The following is a 21,109-nucleotide window of genomic DNA, read 5'->3' on the forward strand; positions in this document are numbered from 1 at the left end:
CTGCTGGGTCATCTTTGAACAACTTGACATTGAGCTATACTATTGTGCTTTATTGGGAGGAGGGTAGGAAAAAAATCAACAAAGTGAAGTTTAAGTATAAAAATAGTGTTTTGATTATGAATTCAGTTCATGTTTATATTAGAACTAAAGAGTAATATGATTTTAATTGGTTCTTATATTTGAAATTGTAAAATAGACTCCATTAGAGGTGCTAAACTATATAATTGGAATTTTTTATTGCACAGTGACATGGCAGGTCTCTTTGGGTAGACCTTTTGTATCATTCACACAACCTTTTGGATATGCTTCGCTGAATGCTCACAAGCAATTAAGGATTTCTCTTTGTCCTAAGCTGAGACTGGCATGTTGTAAATGTGAGGAAAATGTGAACATACCCATAGGATACAGTGGAGATTCACACCTGCTCTGTGCCCCCTGGATTTCATGATGTTTACAGACAAGGGAATCGTGGACCTTGATATTTGTCCCAAGTGTAGGTACTAGATACTGAGCAGTTCTCAATGTGGGAAGGCTGTCCATCTGCTGAATGAGTAGAGAAGGACCATAGGGCAGTGGTAGAGAAAATTTCCCTTCATGCAGAAGTTTCCCCTCCCCTGTTTAGAGGCCTTTTTGCCTTGTATCATGCTCCAGCCAACTATATTTCCTTTCTAACCTTCTTCTTTTTAATAGTTTAAGTTTTTCTCCTTTTTACAATTTTAGAATGGCTTCTACAACCACAGAATAGGGAACTCAAAATAAATTACTTTCTATTCTTCCAAGGATCATAACCACAGTCCCACCTGTTCTGAAACTCATCTCTGCTTTTATCTGTGTCCCATTACTATGACACTATGACACTGAAAATTTCAGAGAATAAATGCCTTCCCCAACAAAGCAGAAGCACAGGTTAAGTGAAATCTGTTAATAAAAATGGTCAGCCTACTGTAATTTTTTCAAATGTTGCTGTACCTTGTTCATAAAGTGAGAGAATCCTCTTCTCAATTTTAATAAGCAGGGAGTTGATTTGACGAATATTAGCAGTCACAGTTACCCACTGTGTGACATTGGATCTGCATATTAACATTCAGAATAAAAGCACCACACAAAGAAAGTGCTGAAGTTGTGGGTCTCACCACTCTCATGGAATACAGAAACACAAAAATACTTTCAATATAATTCTTTTGCTTTTGTTGGCCTCAAACCTAGGGCTCTGATGGACGCAAGTCTGATGATATGTTAACTTACAGAATAATAATGGCGGTGGTACAGCGTTCCCTCAATATGCTTTTGAGGGCTTCCTCTTGTAAGTGGAAAACAAGAATCAGGCCTATTTTCTGATTAGTGTTAGGTCAGAAGGAACATTTTAAGTTCTGGTCAGTGAATAGACCAGCATGAGGGTTAATTAGATGTCTCCCAGTGGCCATTTCCAGCCTGGTGGCACATTCCAAAGGCTCACAGGCCTCTCAGATGTCATTGCCACTCAGGAGCTTAGAGAAATGGCTCTGATTCACTACTCTATAAGAAAGTAGGCTACAAAGAAGACCAGAGAACCTGCCCCTCAGCTTAGAAACAATGTGCCTCAAAGGGCTGGAAAACCGGCCCTTCTACCTTAGAAACAAACATGCTATGGGGTGACTGGAAATCTGACCCCTAAGCCTAGAAACAAACACAAAACCCTTTTTTGTTTACCTCTAAGATCCACATGATTGACTAATATTCAAGTGGTGCTAAATTGTTTGGGGATTGTATAAAGTTAACACATTTTACTAGTTCAAAAGGAAAACAAACCAGCTGATTTCCAGGCATTTAAGATGTTTAAAAGAACTCAGAATCACTTTCACTTTCAGTAATACTCTCTCCCGCCCTCCCTCCCTCCTTCCCTCTCTCCTTTCCCTTCTCCCTCACTGTTCCTTCTAACTCTACCCTTTTATTTCTTTCCGTCTCTATTCATTCTTAGTATAGAGAAATGGATTTTAAACAAATTCATAGTCTACTCCAAATTGCACAATCTCTTGCTACTTTTGTGTATCTCAGTGGGAGGGGGCGGTAGGGGTGGGGCAAATTCACAAAACAAACAGGGATGGATCCAAAAGGACTGAAAGGTAGCAGGGAGTGACTCCAGAACCAAGCCCTCCTCAGTAAATGCCTAACCTTAGCTTTCTAAACTTTCACAAACACTCTGGAGTTGAGCACAGCATTTATCAGCCTCTCCCTGGTTAATCTGAGGCCTTCACATTAGAACACCCCTCACTTCTAAGTGGTTGAGTAATTTCTTCTGTTGAGCGTTTTCTACTTTCACTTTCATCTTCCTAAACACAGCTCCTCCTAAATTCTATGATGAAAATCTGGAACTTCCTAGGCTATTGCAGAGGGTGGGGAGCTCACAGTGCCCGTGAAAAGGAGAGCGTGCTCTGTAGTCAGACTCAAAAGCAAAGCAGACAGCAGCCTACACTACTACACTTCACAGGCTGCTTTCTCTAGGACAAAAGGATTTGCTTCAGGTAAGAAAGAGGTGGAGGTGGCTTCACTGGATGGCAGCTTTACCCTAACAAGACCTCTTCAAGGGAGCCTGAAACAGACCAGTAAGAGTGGGACGATTATTTGAAACCCAGGGTGACTGATAGAGGCAGCTTTTACTCTTAGTGTCCAGGCCCCCACTATGGTGAATTAATTAGGCTCTGGTAAGGGGGAGTCCACAGAGAGGGTGTGAGTTTTTGAAGGATGCTATTGCTTTTGTGACACCATTTTAGACCATTTTTAGAGTATAACGAAACTCAGACAAAGTCCCTCTACTTGTTGCCAAGGTTACACTATTGGTAAAGTAAGTTAGGCTGCTTGGGGTTTGTAAAAAGAGACAGTTCCCCCACTAATAAATTTAGGAAGTTATATAATATTTGTGTATTTAAAATATATATATGTGTGTGCATGTATGTATATATGTATGTGTGTGTGTGTATTCATTCTTTGAGAATTTCATACATGGAATGTGTTTTGTTTTGAATTGTATATATTCCCTACTCTTCCCTCCACCCACTCCACCCCTCCAGCTCTTTTCTCTTCCCAGTTTCATCTCCTCATTGAGTCACAGTATTGTGGGTCATTTGGGTATGGGTATAAGGCCACCTACTGGAGGTTGGGTAAATTACCAGAGACCACATCACTAAAGAAAACCAGTCCTCTCTCCCTCAACTGCCAAAACCTCCTAAGCGACACACGGGCTTCTTGAGCCTCTCACCCACCCACCCATAGTGGAGTTTTGGCTGCTGGATTTTAGGCAGGGTTTCTTTGTTCTTCTTGTTGTTGTTTGAGACAAGGCTTCTCTCTGTAACCCTGGTTGTCCTGGAACTCTCTCTGTGGTTCAAGCTGGCCCCAAATTCAGAGATCTGCCTGCCTGTGCCTCCAGAGGGCTGGGACTAAAGACAAGTGCCATCACCACCTGGTTTTATGCAGGTTTTCTAGAGGCGGGCACAGCTGCTGTGACTTCATGAGTTCAAAGATGTTATCATGTTCCAGAAGACACTGGTTCACCTCAAGTAATAAATGCTATTCCGTGTGTTATTTTGATATAAGCACCACTGTGCCCTGAAAGGAACCAAAGCTTTGAGAGGAACGCTCAACTCTAGGGCATCACAACATGGAATCCAGCTGAAGGAGGCTCAGTGAACACAGGAGACATGCCAGGCAACAAAATAAGAATGATCACAAAATACTAAGGCACACGGAATGGAATAAACACCTAGGAGTCCACACTCGTGCAACCAAATGAATGAATGAATAAATGACTATAAGTAGGAGCAATGCTCCTTTTCACTGTAGACTTCGAATTAATAAGTACGTGGCATGATAAGAGTGGACAGTAATCTTTCAGCAAATGTTCTAGTGGTTAATTTAGAAGCTTGGATTATTGGTTGATGCTAAAAGTAGTGACCAAAGCCCATGGAATATAATGGAGCTACATGTGCTGACTTTCAAATGGTCACCTTCAAATTCTCCTCTTGTTTTTGTTTCCACACTTTAAAAAACCCACTTTAATTACTGTATAATGTAATAGGCTTCATTAATCCATCTAAATCAATGTATATTTATTGTGTCTCACCCATATTTACCTCCCCAGAATACCCCACCCCTCCTCACTAAATTCCCTGGTGCTTTTCCTCTCTCCAAATAGTTCCTATCAAGCTTTTATGGAATGGTGTACACGTATTTATGCTCGTGTATCTAAGAGCGAAATGTGTGCTATTGTAAGGAGGAAGGTTTTTTTCCTCCCGCCGCCACACCAGCCCCAAATAACACAGAGACTCTGTATTTGATATAATTCTGTTGGCCAAGTACTAGTTTCTTATCGGCTAGCTCTGTCTTAAGTATTAGCCCATTTCTATGTATTTCCACGTGGTCTTACCAGGGAGAGGCAGCTGGCGGTTCTGCCTTCTCCAGACTCTCCACCCTGAGTCCTCCTTACTCCTTCCTCTCTCCTCCTTGTCTCCTAGTCCCACCTACCTTCCTCTCCTATTGGCCAGCAGTGCTTTATCCATTAACCAATAAGAGAAACATATTTACAGAATGATATCTCCCATCATGCTACTGTGTCTTTGTTTCTCCTGTCATACTTTTTCTCTTTTTTCATCCATCATTATCTCTCGCTTCCCTTTGGAACTATTCCTGCTTTCTCATTCTTGCTCTTCTAACTTCATGTGTGTCTGAACACATATTTATAAACGTAAATTTAACTGTATATTCAAGTTTAGATTTCATGAATGAGAGAAAATATTCAATGCTTCTTTTGCCGAGTCTGGCTTAACAGGTCTGTCTATTATTCCTGCAAATTATATACTTCATCCTTCCTTAATCATATATACGTGTGTGTGTGAGTGTGTGTGTGTGTGTGTACATATATACTGACATACACACACATACATTCATATATACATACATATACACACATATCCAGGAGTGGGTTATCTGGTAGTTCTGAGTTTTTTGAGGAACCTCCATACTTTCCACTGTAGTTGTACCACTTTACATTCCCACCGTCAATGGATAAGGGTTCTCTTTCCACACTCTTGGAAGCACTTTTTATTTTTTTTTTCTTTATGCTACACATTATCTGTGGTGTGAGAGGGAACCTTGATGACTTTTAAACTTGTTTTTCCCTGGTAACTAAAACCTTAGATATTTTTCCAAATATTTACATGCTGTTTGAGTTGTAATTTTGATTACAAAACAGTAAACAGTTCTTGGCAGGTTGCCTCTTAACCAAGAGGCCACATTCAAAAGAGTAATATCAGAGCAAGTCTTGTCAGCATCATAAACCCTGTGATTGGATCGATCAAAGAAGATCACAGAATACCAGTCTTGTCTCCTTTTTGCCCAGTATTTACCAATGTAATTTCAAACCAATGAAATTTCAAATTTCAAAGAAAACAACTAAAAAATGTAACTGAAAGGCACTCTACAAACTGACTGTGATATACTCTTCTAGGATACTAAGTAAGAAGGATAAAGAAAGAGTAAGGGCCTACTGAAGATGAGAGGCAGCTAAAGAGATGTGAGGTTTAATGGGGGAATCCTGGATTAGATCACAAAGAAGAAAAAGGACATTAGTAAGAATCTTATTTAAGATAAAGTGGAGGTATCACATGCAGCTTCAGCAAGGGTGTTGTAGAAAATCTGAGAGCCTAGTCAGATATTACACTGAACATATATAAGATAGTAGGATTGGAAAAAACTGGGCAAATGGTATATGTAGCCTTTTGAACCTACTATACAGCTTTTCTGTTTGTCTATGAACCTCAGATTAGTTGTATTTAAATAGAAGTAGTGAGCCATCTATAGGATAGCCATAAAGAGCACCCCAGAATTTTTAGAAGTATATAAAGACCATATAAAGAAGGAAAATTTTAGTACATACTATTTCCTTCTTCCAATTGACTAGAAATTGCTGTTCAACTACCTTCTCCTTAGAGACAAAAGAACACTCTAAACATGGCCTCAGAGATCCACATGCTGGAACCCATGTGTCTCATTGAGAACACCGAGGAACAGCTTGTCATCAATCAACAGGCTCTAGGGATCCTGTCAGCCATCAAGCAGCCAGTGGTGGTGGTGGCCATTGTGGGCCTCTACCGCACAGGAAAATCCTACTTGATGAACAAGCTGGCTGGGAAGAAAACAGGTGAGTGCCACCAAAGCATCTGTGCTTGTTCCTTTCTGTTCACCCATGTAGCCAGCATCCTAAAAGCAGATGTGAGGAAAGAATGTCAGAGAGAGCAAAGAATATGAAAAGATAATGTCTACCCACTATTGGAGTTCCTTTTTGTTGAATTATCCCCTACTCACTGAACAGCACATTTGTTTTCCAATTGAAAGTGGTAGGTATGTTTTAGTTAAAGAACATACATTCATTGAGAAAGTTAACTTCCTTAATGATGAATTAGAAAACATTCATTAGATTGTCTACATAGGAGGAACATATGTCTAGCACTAAGGACTGAATGTATTTATCAGTATTAGATATTACAAGTACCCTCTTTGTAGGGTAGTAATTAAAGTCAATACTTGAAGTTGTTTTCCTCTTTCAAATACAACTACGTTAGTTTTCAACTTGACATCAGTAGCAACATTATCTAATCCCCTCCCCATCCCATGCCCATTCTGCTCTGCAGGATTCTCCCTGGGTTCTACAGTGCAGTCTCACACCAAGGGCATCTGGATGTGGTGTGTCCCTCATCCCCAGAAGCCAGACTACACCCTAATTCTGCTTGACACTGAGGGCCTTGAAGATGTTGAGAAGGTAAAAATAAATCTTTCAGATTCTATTTGTAGCTTACTAATAGCTCACCTTGCAATACCTATCCAACTCCAGATTTGTGCATTTAAATAATTAAATAATGTTCTATTCTTCAAGTTGTTTTAAAAGCCAAGAATAGCATATTAGTACTTAGATGATAGCTAATGATATTTTAGTCATTTTTTTTCACACCAAAAGAGAATTTTTGGTCAAAACTCGAATGACACCCTGAACTTACCTGTACACATTATAAACATGACTTACTATATTCAGTGTGGTACCATGATAAAATACAATGCTTAACATTCTCAAAAAAGTGAAATATGTATTAAAAGAATGGTCATTAAATCTATAATGGCTCCCTCTTTTATGGTATCTCTTTTCTTGTTCTCCTCTATTCTTTCCCTGTCTCAATCTTCCTGTTCTCTCATGCCCACCTGTCCCCTCCACTTTCTCCTAACTCTCTCACCCTCCCTCCATGCTCCCAATTTGCTCGGGCAATCTTGCCTTTTGCCCCTTCTCCAGGGGACCATGTATGTCTCTCTTAGGGTCCTCCTTGTTTCCTAGGTTTTCTGGCCATGTGAAATGTAGGCTGGACAGACAAGGGAGGGCCTAGGTCCTGCCCCACATGATATGACAGCCCCATTGAAAGCCTCACCCTCCCTGGAGAGCAGAAAGAGGATGGGGTGGGGTTTGGTGGGGGTGACAGGAGAGGATGGGAGGTGAAGGAACTGGGATTGACATGTAAAACAACCTTGTTTCAAATTTAAGTAAGGAAAAAAAAAAAGAGACAGAAGTAAAAAAGAGAATTCTAAAAAAGAAAAAAAAAAATGGTCATTTCCATGTAAGACTATCAGTAAGAGAATGACAGTGTAAGATCTACAACAATATCCTTGTTCATTGAGAATCACATGTTACTACTCTTCCCAAGCTGAGACAAATAATAAAAGTCTTGTTGAAGGACCTTACTTACACTTGTGCTTAAATATCCTTTGCCTTACCTTAATATGTCCTGTGAATAAAGCTCAGGATGTCAGTTTAGATTTAACCACTGATCAACATTATGACGTTTAAGTGTGGAGGTCTTTCATGCTCTCATGTACACAGTTGTACATTGTCTTATTTAAATTGTAGAGCATGAATTGAATATTCATAAAATCATTGAACAGGTAGAAAATATTATGTAGAAGCAATGACTTACTTTTGATGCCATAGCTAACATGGGGCAGATAAAGGCTCATCTTTGGCTACTTGAATTGATGGACAGTCTCTTAGTCACTCTTCTTCACTCACTGACCTGCAGGGAGACAACCAGAACGACTGCTGGATCTTTGCCTTGGCTATTCTCCTCAGCAGCACCTTCATCTACAACAGCATAGGAACCATCAACCAGCAGGCCATGGACCAGCTGCAGTATCCTTTTGATGTAGTCTAGAAGAACAGCTTCATCATTTCATCAGATAGATAGGCAGACAAGGACCTTAGCATTTCTAAGTCATCAACCAATCCCTTTATACTTATCATGTGAGTTTGCCAGTTTCCACTACAAGTTCAATCCCCTTAAGCCACACATCGCCATCAACATAGTAACACACTGTTGAGAGCATCCCGATTTAGGTCAATAGCCTGCATTTGTCCAAAATCTTGACATGATGTAGAACCCATTTTCTTAATAATTGCAATTATCATTATGTCTAAATGTTACTTATCTCCTGACTACTCACAAAATGCTATAGGCAATATTTATCCTGCAAACTCATCAAAAGATCTGAGATGATGATTGTTTTTTTTTTTTTTTTTTTTGCCTGTACCTTTAGTGTCAGTCAACTGTGCTTCTCCAATCTACAGCTCAGTCAATTGTTCATTCTTCTGACATTGGAAAGATGATTTCCTTAGATGCCAAGGCGCTCACACCCATCCATCACCTTTCTTTGTAGTCTTTTATCAGCCCCCTGCCACACAGCCTTCTTTTGCTAAAGATTTTAAGATCTAATGTTGGGAGACTGGTAAACAATTGACACCAGTTTTCATTATTCTCTCCCAGTTCTCTCTCCTCTTATATTTTCCCTCTACTTTCCCAATTATCCACCCATGCCATTATCAGTGCTGCAAGAATTCCTATGAACTTAACTTTGGGTATCATACTGTATTCTTTTTCATATCACTATGCTCATTCAGAAGTCATATTATTTCATCTCTTATGGGCATTTCAAAAATCCTTTTCTCTCTCTCTCTCTCTCTCTCTCTCTCTCTCTCTCTCTCTTCCGAACCACTTGGTTCTTGCATCTAGAACTTCATAATTTTCTAATATTCTACTTTCTTCTCTGGCAAACTGTTCATTGCCTTTGTGTACTCTGAATATCACAGCTCATTAGTTTCTGTACTTCTCTTTATTCTCTACTCTTGGTCCCTAGGCAATATCATTCTGTCCAAAGGGCTTCTGTGCAGCTATATTTCAGTCACCATCAAATATCCCACATGTTCCACAAAGTTGCTCTGATAAAAACCTTAGACATAATCTTGATCTGTTCCCTCATACCCTAGAAAGTATTAGTTCACACGTGTTTTAAACTCTATCAGCAAATCTACTTCTCTAGATCGACCTCCATATCATCTCTCCATCATCTCTAGTCTACTTCCTTTCTAGACTGACCTCCTTATCTTCAAACTTGCATATCCTGGCATGTATTTCTTTAGCTCTTATACTCTGTGCACCAGAGTTCATGTATATGTCAGACATACTCATGTTTTTCAAGCAAAGGGATTTGACTATTATCTGGAATGTTCTCCAAGTAGAAGTTTCAAAGTTTTCATTTGTGTGTGTTTGTGAAAATCATGTGCTTGTTAAGACCAGAGGTTTCATATTTCTTGAAAGTTGAGTCTGGTAACTGAACTCATGTCCTCTGCAGGAACATTAATTGTTCCTAACCACTGAGCAATCTCTCTGGCCTCTCCACTGGAGCTTTCACAGATGACTCCTCTAATTCCTTTAGATTTCTGATAATCAAGGACTTCAGAAAGCACATGAAGCTCTCTGAGTAACAAAGCATACAAGGTTATTCTCTAGTCTTTAGGCTAAGACCTTTTGCTACATCAAAATGGTAGTAAATATATAAGATTTTAAAAGATTTTATCTACTTGTTTTTGTTCCTGTATTCATCTGTTACAATGTAAACCCTATGATGGTAGTACCCTTTCATTTATTTTAAAAATTTTTATGTGAAACTGTGCCTGATTCATATCAGGGTCTCAACAGATGTTTGCAAATTATTGAATTCTGTCAATGAATGAGCTATATCTTTGTTTCCTTCTTGCTGCTGTGGTGAACATTATGACCCAAATCAACTTGGAGATGAAAGTGTTTGTTTGGTTTACAGGTTAGAGTCTAGCATCAAGGGAAGTCAAGGTAGAAATCCAGAAGCAGAGACTAGAGCAGAGTCTGAGAAGGACCTCTGCTTACTGGGTTGTTTCTTGTGGCTTACCTGACTACTTTTCTTATACAACTAAGGACCACCTGTCTAGGGATGACACCACACACTGGGGGATGGGGCTTCTTACATCAATTAGTAATTGAGAAAATGTCCCCACAGACTTATCTTCAGGCCTGGCTGATAGAGTAATTCCTCAGTTGAAGAATTTACTCAGTTCACATTATTTTTCTTCCCATGTATCTTCAGTTGTGTCAAGTTGACAAAAACTAACCAACATAGCTAAAAACAAAAATAAAACTTGGAGGGGGGGGCACTGGTAGAATATTTATCATAAAATAGTAAACTTGTTTTTATGGTTTTCTTAATTTAACATCTCAGTTATGTGACAGAGCTGACTGATCTAATCAAGTCAAAGTCATCACCTGAAGAGAGTGAGGTAGACGACTCAGCTAACTTTGTAGGCTTCTTTCCAACCTTTGTGTGGGCTCTGAGAGATTTCTCCCTAGAGCTGGAAGCTAATGGAAAACCTATCACTGCTGATGAATACCTGGAATACTCGTTGACCCTGAAAAAAGGTACCTGGGATAGTGGAATGTTCTGATACAAAGGGAAAGCAATCTCATAGATGTCATTTCTGCACAGTTGACAAAGGCCTCGATTTTGTAACCATGTTATCCTAACAGTTGTTGTAGGAAATGAAACACAGCTTCACTGAATCATTTGTACTCCATGGGAAATTTCACAAGCTACTTCTTAGAAAAAGGGTGTTTCCTTTCCTATTCCTTCAAGTTTGTGTCATTCATCTATATTAGGTGTTTTTCAGCTTACATGGGCTTTGTGGGAGTTATGGAATTGGAAGTGTCATATATTGAAGCAATTCCTTTGAAGTTTACTATATCTAATTTTCATTTTTTTTCAGGATCTGATAAGAAAAGTAAAAGCTTTAACGAGCCTCGGCTGTGCATCAGGAAGTTCTTCCCAAAGAGGAAGTGCTTTGTCTTTGACAGGCCTGCTCAGAGGAAGTATCTTTCCAAACTAGAGACAATTAGAGAAGAAGATCTGAGTGAGGAATTTGTACAACAAGTTGCAGAATTCACCTCATACATCTTCAGCTATTCCCATGTCAAGACTCTGTTTGGTGGCATCATAGTCAATGGACCACGTAAGTTATCCCCTGTACTTCCTCTCTGTGCTTCTTGTCTGCTCATTGTAGGATATGCCACTGAAAATGTAGTGCATGCATCACATGACAGCATTTACTTGGGAAATAAAGCCATTTCTCAGCATTTTATATCTGTAATAGCAAAAGGGAAATAGAGAAATAAACTAAAATCTAATCCAACCCTAGAAGCCTTTTCCCCTCACTCATGGTTCCTCCTGATAAAAACGATTACTCAAGTTAGAAAAATGAAAATTCCCTATATGGAATTTGCCACTACAAACTTTCATGTATATACCAAGTGTTTAGTAATGACTTTAAAGAGCCAACTATTTGGTTTAATGAGGCATAAAAAGATATGGCTTCCATTCTCATTTCAGCACAAGGACAACAGAAAAACACTTCAAAAGAAAGCATTACAACACCTACAATTCATAGTGATAAATAATGGTTCACAAAATTAATAATAAATAAAGAGTGGCTACATGGGAGCCAGAGGTCTAGTTGAGTGGGACATAAGTCCATGGGGACAGAGAACACATTGGGTTTTTTAAGTTGAGTAAGGTGAGAAGTTGCAATGAATAGGAGTTACTCACAAGGTCAGAGGATAATACCTGAGGTACTAATGTAACAGGAGAAGGCCCAAAGCAGAATACAACTTTCCATCTTCAAGAAAATAAGAGTCAAGTGACTGAGAGAAGAGAGTGAACGATAGAGTCCCCCATTGGAGAAGTGTGATATGGCAATGTCCTGAACGGGAATTACAGTTGGTTCTGAAATCTATGGAGGATTTAGCAAGCAGAGATTCTGGAGGACTAGGTTAAGTTTTCTAGTTTACATTAATAACTGTCTTAAATATTCTGCATACAACATATTATCATGTTATAAGGGTGCAGGGAAGTTGAGTGTGATGCTTTCAATCAATCAGCAATGTTATGAGCAAACCTAGATGGTTGGCTCATCTATGTACAGCTCTGTGGGAGGGTCTGGGTTGCTACATTTTTTTATCCTTTTTTATAGGATAGAGACATGACTAGAAAGATGTATCACTTTTTAAAAAAAACAACATCAAAATGAGTATAAAAAGCAAAACTGTAACTTTGGCTAATAAAAAAGTAATGAAGAATAAAAGGGTAAATTTATGAGAGGAAATAAACGGAGTGAGAAGAAAAAGGGGTAATAAAGAAACAAGATTTTATATCACAAGTCTCTTCTCCCAATACTGGAATCCACTCAATCAAACATCTATCTTTGGAATAAATGAAGGAATAAAACCCAGTAAGTTACTAAGTTGCTGTTCTTTCTCAGAGAATCCTGAAAACTGTCGAGTGCCCTTTCTACCAAATGACAGCCATTAACTTCTTTGGTAGGTCTACAGAGCCTGGTGCTGACATATGTCAATGCCATCAGAAGTGGAGAACTACCCTGCATGGAGAATGCCGTCCTGACTTTGGCCCAGATAGAGAACTCAGCTGCGGTGCAAAAGGCCATTGAGCACTACGAAGAACAGATGAACCAGAAGGTCCAGCTGCCCACGGAAACCCTTCAGGAGCTGCTGGACCTGCACAGGCCCATTGAGAGTGAGGCCATTGAGGTCTTCATTAAGAATTCTTTCAAGGATGTAGACCAAAAGTTCCAGAAGGAATTAGGGGTATGTGTGGTACCCAAAATCCTAAGACAAAGAAAATCATGGGCCTTTTTTGGAATGAACGTTGTCCTTAGTCTCTAATACAGAGACACTCAAATGATGTGTACAGATTTGCAATGGCTATAGAAGGATTAGATTCTGCTGGAGTTTGGTCAAAAAGCATGACACTATAACTAGTCATGTTTTGAACACCCATGCACACGTGTGCACACACATGCACATATTCCATTTTTGTCATTTTCCCCACTCTGGAAACCATGTTCTCAGACACTGAGGGAATTGCACAACTGCATTTACAAAGGATTGTTTCATTAACTTTTTCATAATATAATAGTTTCATTTTTTGAGAAGTTTAAATATGTTTTTTATCATATTCATTTCTAATGAAGTTTTTATTGTCAAGGAATTCACTGCTTTTGTGCTGTTCAGTAGTAATGAGAAATTAATCATGACATGGTTTATGGATGTTTTGCCACTTGATTAGTGGCGATGCTTCTCGGATGACTAAGGCTGGATTTCACAAAGGACATGTGGCTTCATTCAGAAGTTCTGGGGAAACATGGCAGTCAATGTAAAGAACACATTGACTACTCCCCAACCTAGAGGAGATACAGAAGTTGATATTTAGTTAGTTGTGTGATATCAAATAGATAGCTCTTCTGTTATTCTTTCCAAACACAGAAGAGCACAACATATCATCTTCAGTACTTTCTTTGTACAGTGAGAAAATATAGGGAACTATTCATGTGTTCAAGAGCATTACATAATCAATTAGCCTTTACTGAATGTTTCTTTAGCAGCTCTGGGCTTAGTACTCTGTATTAGCTCATACAGTCTGACAAGTAACCTCTGCGAACAGTGGTGTTACTCCACCCTTATAGACAAGGAAACATTAGTCTGCTAATGACATGTTCATGATGCCACAAAAAAACTGGGTTCAGGAAGACCACACAGGCTGGCCTATCTTTAATTTACAATCTGAAATATTCCTTCAGTGGATGACTTCAGTAGATAAGGGCTCCCCAAGAAGCAGTGTCTGTGCTCTGAGAATACCTCTGAAGAAGGTGAATAAAGAGCAAGACCTCAAGTGTTAATCACTGTAACGTGCAGCCTCCTTAGCGGTACCTTGAAGCTCACAGTGAGATGAAGAGCTTGGCCTCAATTAGACGTCTCCCAGTAGTCTATTGTGTTGTCTCCCCCCTTCAACCATCTGTGTGATTTTGTCCTTACCCAGGAGCAGCTGGTAGTGAAGCGAGATGCCTTTATCAAGAAAAACATGGATGTGTCATCAGCTCGTTGCTCAGATTTGCTGGAGGATATCTTTGGACCTCTGGAGGAAGAAGTCAAACAGGGAACATTTTCTAAACCAGGAGGTTACTACCTCTTTCTTCAAAAGAAACAAGAGCTGGAGAGAAAGTATAAGTGGGTTCCTGGAAAGGGGCTCCAGGTAAATTGAGTAGGTGGTACCATTTGAAGGTGCTTAGTGAGGAATCTCTTCCAAGTGACAATGAGAACAAAGACGGTGCCGTGGTAGTGGTGGAGAGAGCCCCTGTCTTACATCCATCTAAGCAATCAGCTAACTTTGAGACAGACAGCACCTTTCTCCTCAGAAGCACATCAGGACTTCTCAGAAATGTTTATGGAATTCATGTATTCACTCAACCATTCAGGCATCTAATCAGCTAATATGTTTTATTTGGCTTTGTGTATTAAGGGCTTCTCAGGTTGTTAGAGACAAGAGGATTAAGAAAAAAAAACAATTAAAAGTTATGTTCATTCAAGAATGAAGTAATTTTAACCCATTGACAAATGGTATTTAGCTATTAGCACTTAGATATCTCTCCCACTACTTTAGAAATTTATTGTCTTAATTCTCACACCCTCACACAAACCATGCATACTAAAGCAAAAGGTTCACTCAAGTTCACTCAGCTAAGGACCAGTAAGTCTTGAGTGCAGAGCCAAATAGCATCATCTGTATCCATCATTTCTACACTACTCTATTATGATAATAGAGTTTAAGATTAGGTTTGACTTTGTATTATTTATAAACAACAATGTCTTTTAAATGGCTAAATATTTCTTTTTCTCGTGAACAGTTAGCCGCATCCCCAAGAACCCAGTGCGGCTGTGGTGGCTTTGCCACCTTCTTGTTCATGGGCCTATCCCTTTGTTCTCTAGAACATTAGTCTAGGAACTCCATCTCCAAGCTGCATCCGTGCTCAGAAACAGCTGCTGGAGAGTCAAACTTTACTTCAAATTCATGCCTTGAAACAAAAAGGAGGGACAAAAGAAAAAAGGATGGTGCCTCAAGTCCTTTTAAAATTTTAAGGCACATTATGACACTTTTCTGATTGTATACTTTCCATAAGAATTTAATCCCATGGACATTCCAGACTTACAAGAGATACTGTAATTTACTGTTTTGACAAACTATGAGATAAAGATTTAACAAACTGTTCAAAGAAGTTAGAGAGAAAGAAAAGTGGCTATGTAGGAGATGGGGATTTCAAACAACAGAACAGGTCCTTAAGAGTAAATTAATATTTATTTGAGGCACAGCAAGAAATCTGATGTTCTGGAAGATAGTAAGCAATGCAGAGATTAGCAAGGAGATCATAATCCAGACAGAACATCTTAGAGGACACTGGAAAATTGATGAGCTATAACATCATCATTGAGCATTGGAATATTATGACTGTTTTTAAAATAACATGGCAACGTTCTGGTTACTCTGAGATAAACAGTCTGCAGTAATCAGGAAGCAAGAGCTGGGTCTGTGAGACTTGGATGAAACAGATGGTAAGCAAAAGACTGAGGTTACATTTTTTAAAGCTAAAACCATCATGATTGGCTCATGGTCCCATAAACAAAGAGATCAAAAATACAACTACTTCAAAAGATTTACTAGATTCTAAAAGTTGGGGCTATGGAAAAGATCAGATTTGGGGAGGGGGATCTCTAAGTCAGTCTTAGGTCCATTAAATGTAAGACACTATTTGAATTGCAAAATAGCTGGTAACACTAATATCAGTTAACAGACACATTGGCTTGTCTTCAACTTATTCCATCAAACCAGGCAGAAGAGATCCTGAAAAAGTACTTTGAGTCCAAGGACGACGTGGCTGAAACACTTCTAAAGACAGATCAGTCACTCACAGAGGCAGCAAAGGAGATTGAAGGTGAGAGCTGCTGAGACTCCAGTGGTTGGAAGCTCTTGATGCATTTAGCAACATTGGTCCACTTGAAATCACCATCACAGAGAAAGAATCACAAGTGTCACTCATGTTGGTTTGTTTTGAAACTGGTATATGTGGTTACCTGTTTCCTTATCAATTGGTTATTTCCTACAAACATCACCACAAGAAATTTTATCGATGACATGAAAATGTTTTTAAAGGAGATAAAAAGCAAAAACAACTCATAAAATTTAATCTTTGTATTCTCTGCTTTTCCTCCTCAGTGGAACGTATAAAGGCTGAAGCTGCTGAAGCTAACAACAGAGAGTTAGAAAAGAAGCAGAAGAAATACGAGCTGATGTTGGCAGAGAAGGAAAAGAGTTACCAGGAGCACGTGAAACAGCTGACTGAGAAGATGCAGCAAGAACGGGAACAGTTAATAGCAGAACATAACAAAATTATATCTCTCAAACTTCAGGTACTTGATCATATCATCTCAGTATGTTCCTGTGCGCCAATCGAAAATAAGTATATCAGGGCACTGAAATAACAGGTCAGTAGCTAAGGGTGTGTATTGCCCTTACAGAGGACTCAGGTCTACTTCTCAGCACACCGCACAGTGGCTACAACAGTCCATAGCCCTCCTTATGACCTCTGCAGAGACTGCACATATGTGTTACATTTACACATACCAGAAGCAAAACACTCATCCACTTAAAATATCACCAATAAATCTGAAAAGCAAACAAGGAAACTGGAATGCAATTTTATCGGTAGGCTGAGGCAGGAGAATGACTGGTTCCAAGTAAGTCACAATAAGACTCCTGCAATAAAGCGAATAGTTCAGATATGCTGATACATTTTCCTTCTCTCACAGCCCATCTCCAGCTGTGTCTAGTGAGTAAGAGCTGTTTATGTCTGGATGAAATCCTTTATGAGGCTATCCAAAGACAACAGCTAGGAATTAATTACTCAACACTGCTTATGTGCCTCCTATTTAACAACTCGGGACTACTATTTTGTGCTGGATGGAGACATTATAAATTTATCAAAACACATGATACAATATCCATCTTATTGTCTCCACTGAATGGAACCCATAGGAATTTCATTTTTGCCACACCTAATATGGTCTTGTCTCTGGAAGTATCCTAACGAATAGCAAGAATCCCTAACCATCCACCCACTCAAACACATTGTTAAGTACTCAAATTGCAGTTTTTTACTGCTATTCATGCATCGGTGCTGAGTCTCCATGGCAACCCAGACTATCTTGTGAGGACCTCAGACCCTAGTTGCCTCAATATGTTTCTGTCATCCAGCTCTGTCACTAATAGTTTGGACATGTGATAAATTCCTTGATTGAACACCTGTCCTGATTCTGAATCGAGTAGTAACCTTTCACTTACTTTACACCCATCTTTCTTACCTTACGTGTGTTTGAGAGTCCACACCACACACAAATCTGAGATAAGGCAAGAAAGAAGAGGGAAGCTGGCGTTTTTACAGAAAATGTATGTATTTTACATGAGTCAAAAGACCTAAGGATTGGAAGTGAGAGTTGTGAGCCACTAGTGTTTTAGGAACTGGTAGTCTTTCTAAAGCTGGAGAAAGCATAGGAAATTTATCAGCTTGCATAGGAAATAGGAGAGGGGACAAGGAGGGAGAGAATGGAAATTAAAGAAGGAAAAGGCTTAGAAAAAAAACCCACCAAAATTCTTCCAGCTAATTAGCATTAACTACCAAAGGAGAGCTTGTGAGACCTTCTGAGGAACTTGGAGAGCTGTCTGAGTTGTCTCCACCTCCATTTCAGGAACAGGAGCGTCTTCTCAAGGAAGGATTTCAGAATGAGAGCAAGAAAATTCATCAAGAGATCCAGAGCATCCGGAATAGGCGCCCAGCTGGGAAATGCACCATACTCTGAAGGTCTGAGATCCAGCTGACTGTCTCTGACCAGCTTCCTTTCATGCAGGAATATGTTGACTGAGAACCTTCAGGGTTTGAAACAACTGTTATTAAATTAACTTAACTCACCTGAAAATCACCTGTAACTCCAGTTTGTGGTCATTGATTGACACTGGGCAGTGTTGGAGGAGGTTCCTATCTGCACAGGATGCATGTATGAATGGAAGCTCTGCCTTGGGTGTTTTAGAAGTCCTCCTGATGTGCTCCATGCCCAGCCTGCATTCGTTTCTCTTTATATCTTAAAGTTTTCTCTTTTCTACTGTATAGTGTCTACAATCAAAAGCAGAGGACTTTTAATTAACTCTTTAAATTAATCCCTTTTCATTCCTTAAGTACTTTTTTTTTAATTACAGTCCTTCAAAAACTAAACCCTACCTCCATTTCCCCTTTTGTCTCCCTGCTATGACATCCTAGTTTGAAGTTTTTCAGTATGAATATTTTGCACAAGTTAATAAAAAGCATTAGCCCACCATAATTGTTCAGAATATGTATTTTATTTGTGGTTCATTAAGGAAATAACAGAATCTTCTAATAAACTAAAAAGTCACTTATTTTTTAATATCATTGGGTGGCACCCAGACACTCCAGGATATTAGGATGCCTGCTCTCTGTCTATTTCATTAAGAATAATGCCACCACACAAAGATAATGTTGAAGTCGTGGGTCTCATCTCTCCCAAGGCATGCAGAAACAAAACCAACTTTCTTATGCTTTTGGCTGGTGCTCATATCAAACCCAGGCTGTGACAAGGCACTTTAATTAAACATTAACTCACAGAATAACATCACTGTATGCAATGTTTCCTTAATATAGGTTTGAATGCAACCTGGTAGCACTATGTATGTTCATAGAAATGGTTCAGTATCTACAGCTGGGGAATCAAAAATCCTGTTTGTTTCTTTTGTTAGATCAAATGCAGGGTTTTAGTTACTATTCGGTGGGTAGAGCAACCGGGGAGTTGACTAGGCACAGGAAATGTTGTGTGGGAAATGAAAACCTTAATTAATTTGAGTTTATAAGTTGATTCACATGCCGATTTTCTATTTTATTCAAAGTATGTGTTATAGCACTGGTGGTTGTAGCTCAGTGGGTAGAGTGCTTAACAAGCGTGCATGAGGTCCTGGGTTCAAGTGTTGCCCTAACCTGGTGAGATGGCACATGCCTACATGCCTATAATCTCTGCAGACAGGGCAAACAGGAAGATCAGGAGTTTAAGGTCTTCCTCTGCTACATAGTGAGTTCAAAATCAGCCTGGGCTAGAGACTTGCTTCAACAAACAAACAAAAAACAATGTGTATTATTGGTGAAATGATCTACCTGCCTTGTATATTTGTGAAAAGAGATGTCCTTTTGGGTCCCCTGACCCCTTTTGTGAATGATAGGCACTGATAAATATAGTATGGTTTTGCCTTGTTGCTAAAGTAGTAAAATAACACACACACACACACACACACACATTGTACAGGAAAGATTTGTCTAAAGGGAACACCCCAGGTTGTAGGGCCTGGCATCCAACCTCTAAATGAAACGTGAGGAGCCTTCCAATGGCAGTCTGGAGCGAACGCTACCTCCATTCCATTTTTATATTCTTGGTAAATACTCAGTGCTCTCCCTGTTCTTCTCCCTCTCCCTATGAAGAGCTTCCCCTTCAGGTTGTTCACATCTCTGGATAATCCCTACCCAGCATCTATATAGCAGAACTTGAGTCATAAGTCTCTCTTTGGACTACTCTGTGAGAATAGTGATCTCTCTCCCATTTTGGAAATGGAAACTCATTGGGAACTGTAGCCCATTCATGTTACAGCAAATTAGGTTCTCTCGGGAGATCCTCTGGAGATATGTCCCAGCACCCTATAGTAGAAAGTTTCATTCCCATTTCCTTCGAGATCACAGACAGCAAACTAACATTCCTCATGCCATCATTCAACATAGTTTGTACTGTTTCATTGCATATTCAAATGCATTATCATTCTTTCATTTAATCCTAGCTTTTAAACGATGATAGTTAACAAAGCCTTAAGACAATAACAAAATATATCTCCCACCTTATAATTACAAAATAACCTAGTTGTACACTTTCAAGAGGTATTTTTACTCCTCAACACAGCCATTGTTTTAATTTTAGCATTGTTAATATTCTGTATCTATTCCTGTGCAGGAAGAAAGAATACTTGTTCTTTCCTAAAATGCCTCTGTAACTTTATCAAATTATTATTTCCTATTAGTTCACAATCAGTCTTCTTCTTCTCCTCCTCCTCCTTCTCCTCCTTCTTCTTTTTCATCTTCTTCTTCCAGAATCCAAAGAAAAAATATGCACTTCATCAAAGTTAAAAAAATTTCCCCCAAATTTGGTTTGAACTTCCCCCACTTCTTTCCACTTTTCTCTCAGTTGCCATTCATTCATATGACTTGAGAGATTCTACTCTATAAGTAAATAGTGATGGCGGGCCAGTTGCACAATGGATAACACGTCTGACTACGGATCAGAAGTAAATAGCAGAGCACCATGAAGTTATTTCATGTCCCTGCTGTATTTCCCCCAGGCACACCAATTCTTGTTTATGATACCTTTAAGCTGTGTCCATGAAATGGGGGAAGGAAAACTTTCTCATGTGATACACTGCTGATGTAGTGCTGGTTTCCTCTGGGAGTGTTTTCAGTCTTTCAACTCCATGGAGGATCTGAATTTTCTGAAGATTTCTAAGCTGGAACCTGCCCAGATAACCCTTCTACTGTGGTCCTCTCTGATTCCCTTCCTCATACCCACTCTTCTACAATACACTCCAGAAGACAGTGAGGGTGGTGTTTCATGCCAAGCATTTCTCTCTGGAATACCCAGGTTCAGAAAAGCCCAGGAGTCTAACCAGGAAACAACTGGTATGCATATGCTTAGCCACACCTTGGAGGGAGTGTGCCTTTAAATGTGCCCATCTCTCCTGT

The 21,109-nt window shown here is 39.4% G+C and overlaps 1 protein-coding gene across 1 annotated transcript; it reads left to right on the forward strand.

The window, feature by feature from the left end:
* The first annotated feature begins 2,415 nt into the window (after window positions 1–2,415).
* On the forward strand, window positions 2,416–18,953 carry LOC127229540 (guanylate-binding protein 2). The gene is made up of 11 exons (XM_051194625.1): window positions 2,416–2,501; window positions 5,962–6,172; window positions 6,663–6,790; window positions 8,091–8,200; window positions 10,597–10,793; window positions 11,138–11,380; window positions 12,748–13,028; window positions 14,260–14,472; window positions 16,105–16,207; window positions 16,489–16,682; window positions 18,018–18,953. The coding sequence occupies exons 2-11, from the start codon at window positions 5,983–5,985 to the stop codon at window positions 18,126–18,128; spliced, it is 1,770 nt and encodes a 589-aa protein (XP_051050582.1). The 5' UTR covers window positions 2,416–2,501; window positions 5,962–5,982; the 3' UTR covers window positions 18,129–18,953.
* The last annotated feature ends 2,156 nt before the right edge of the window (window positions 18,954–21,109 follow it).

This window comes from Phodopus roborovskii, unplaced genomic scaffold (assembly GCF_943737965.1).
Source record: "Phodopus roborovskii unplaced genomic scaffold, PHOROB, whole genome shotgun sequence".
Taxonomy (NCBI): domain Eukaryota; kingdom Metazoa; phylum Chordata; class Mammalia; order Rodentia; family Cricetidae; genus Phodopus; species Phodopus roborovskii.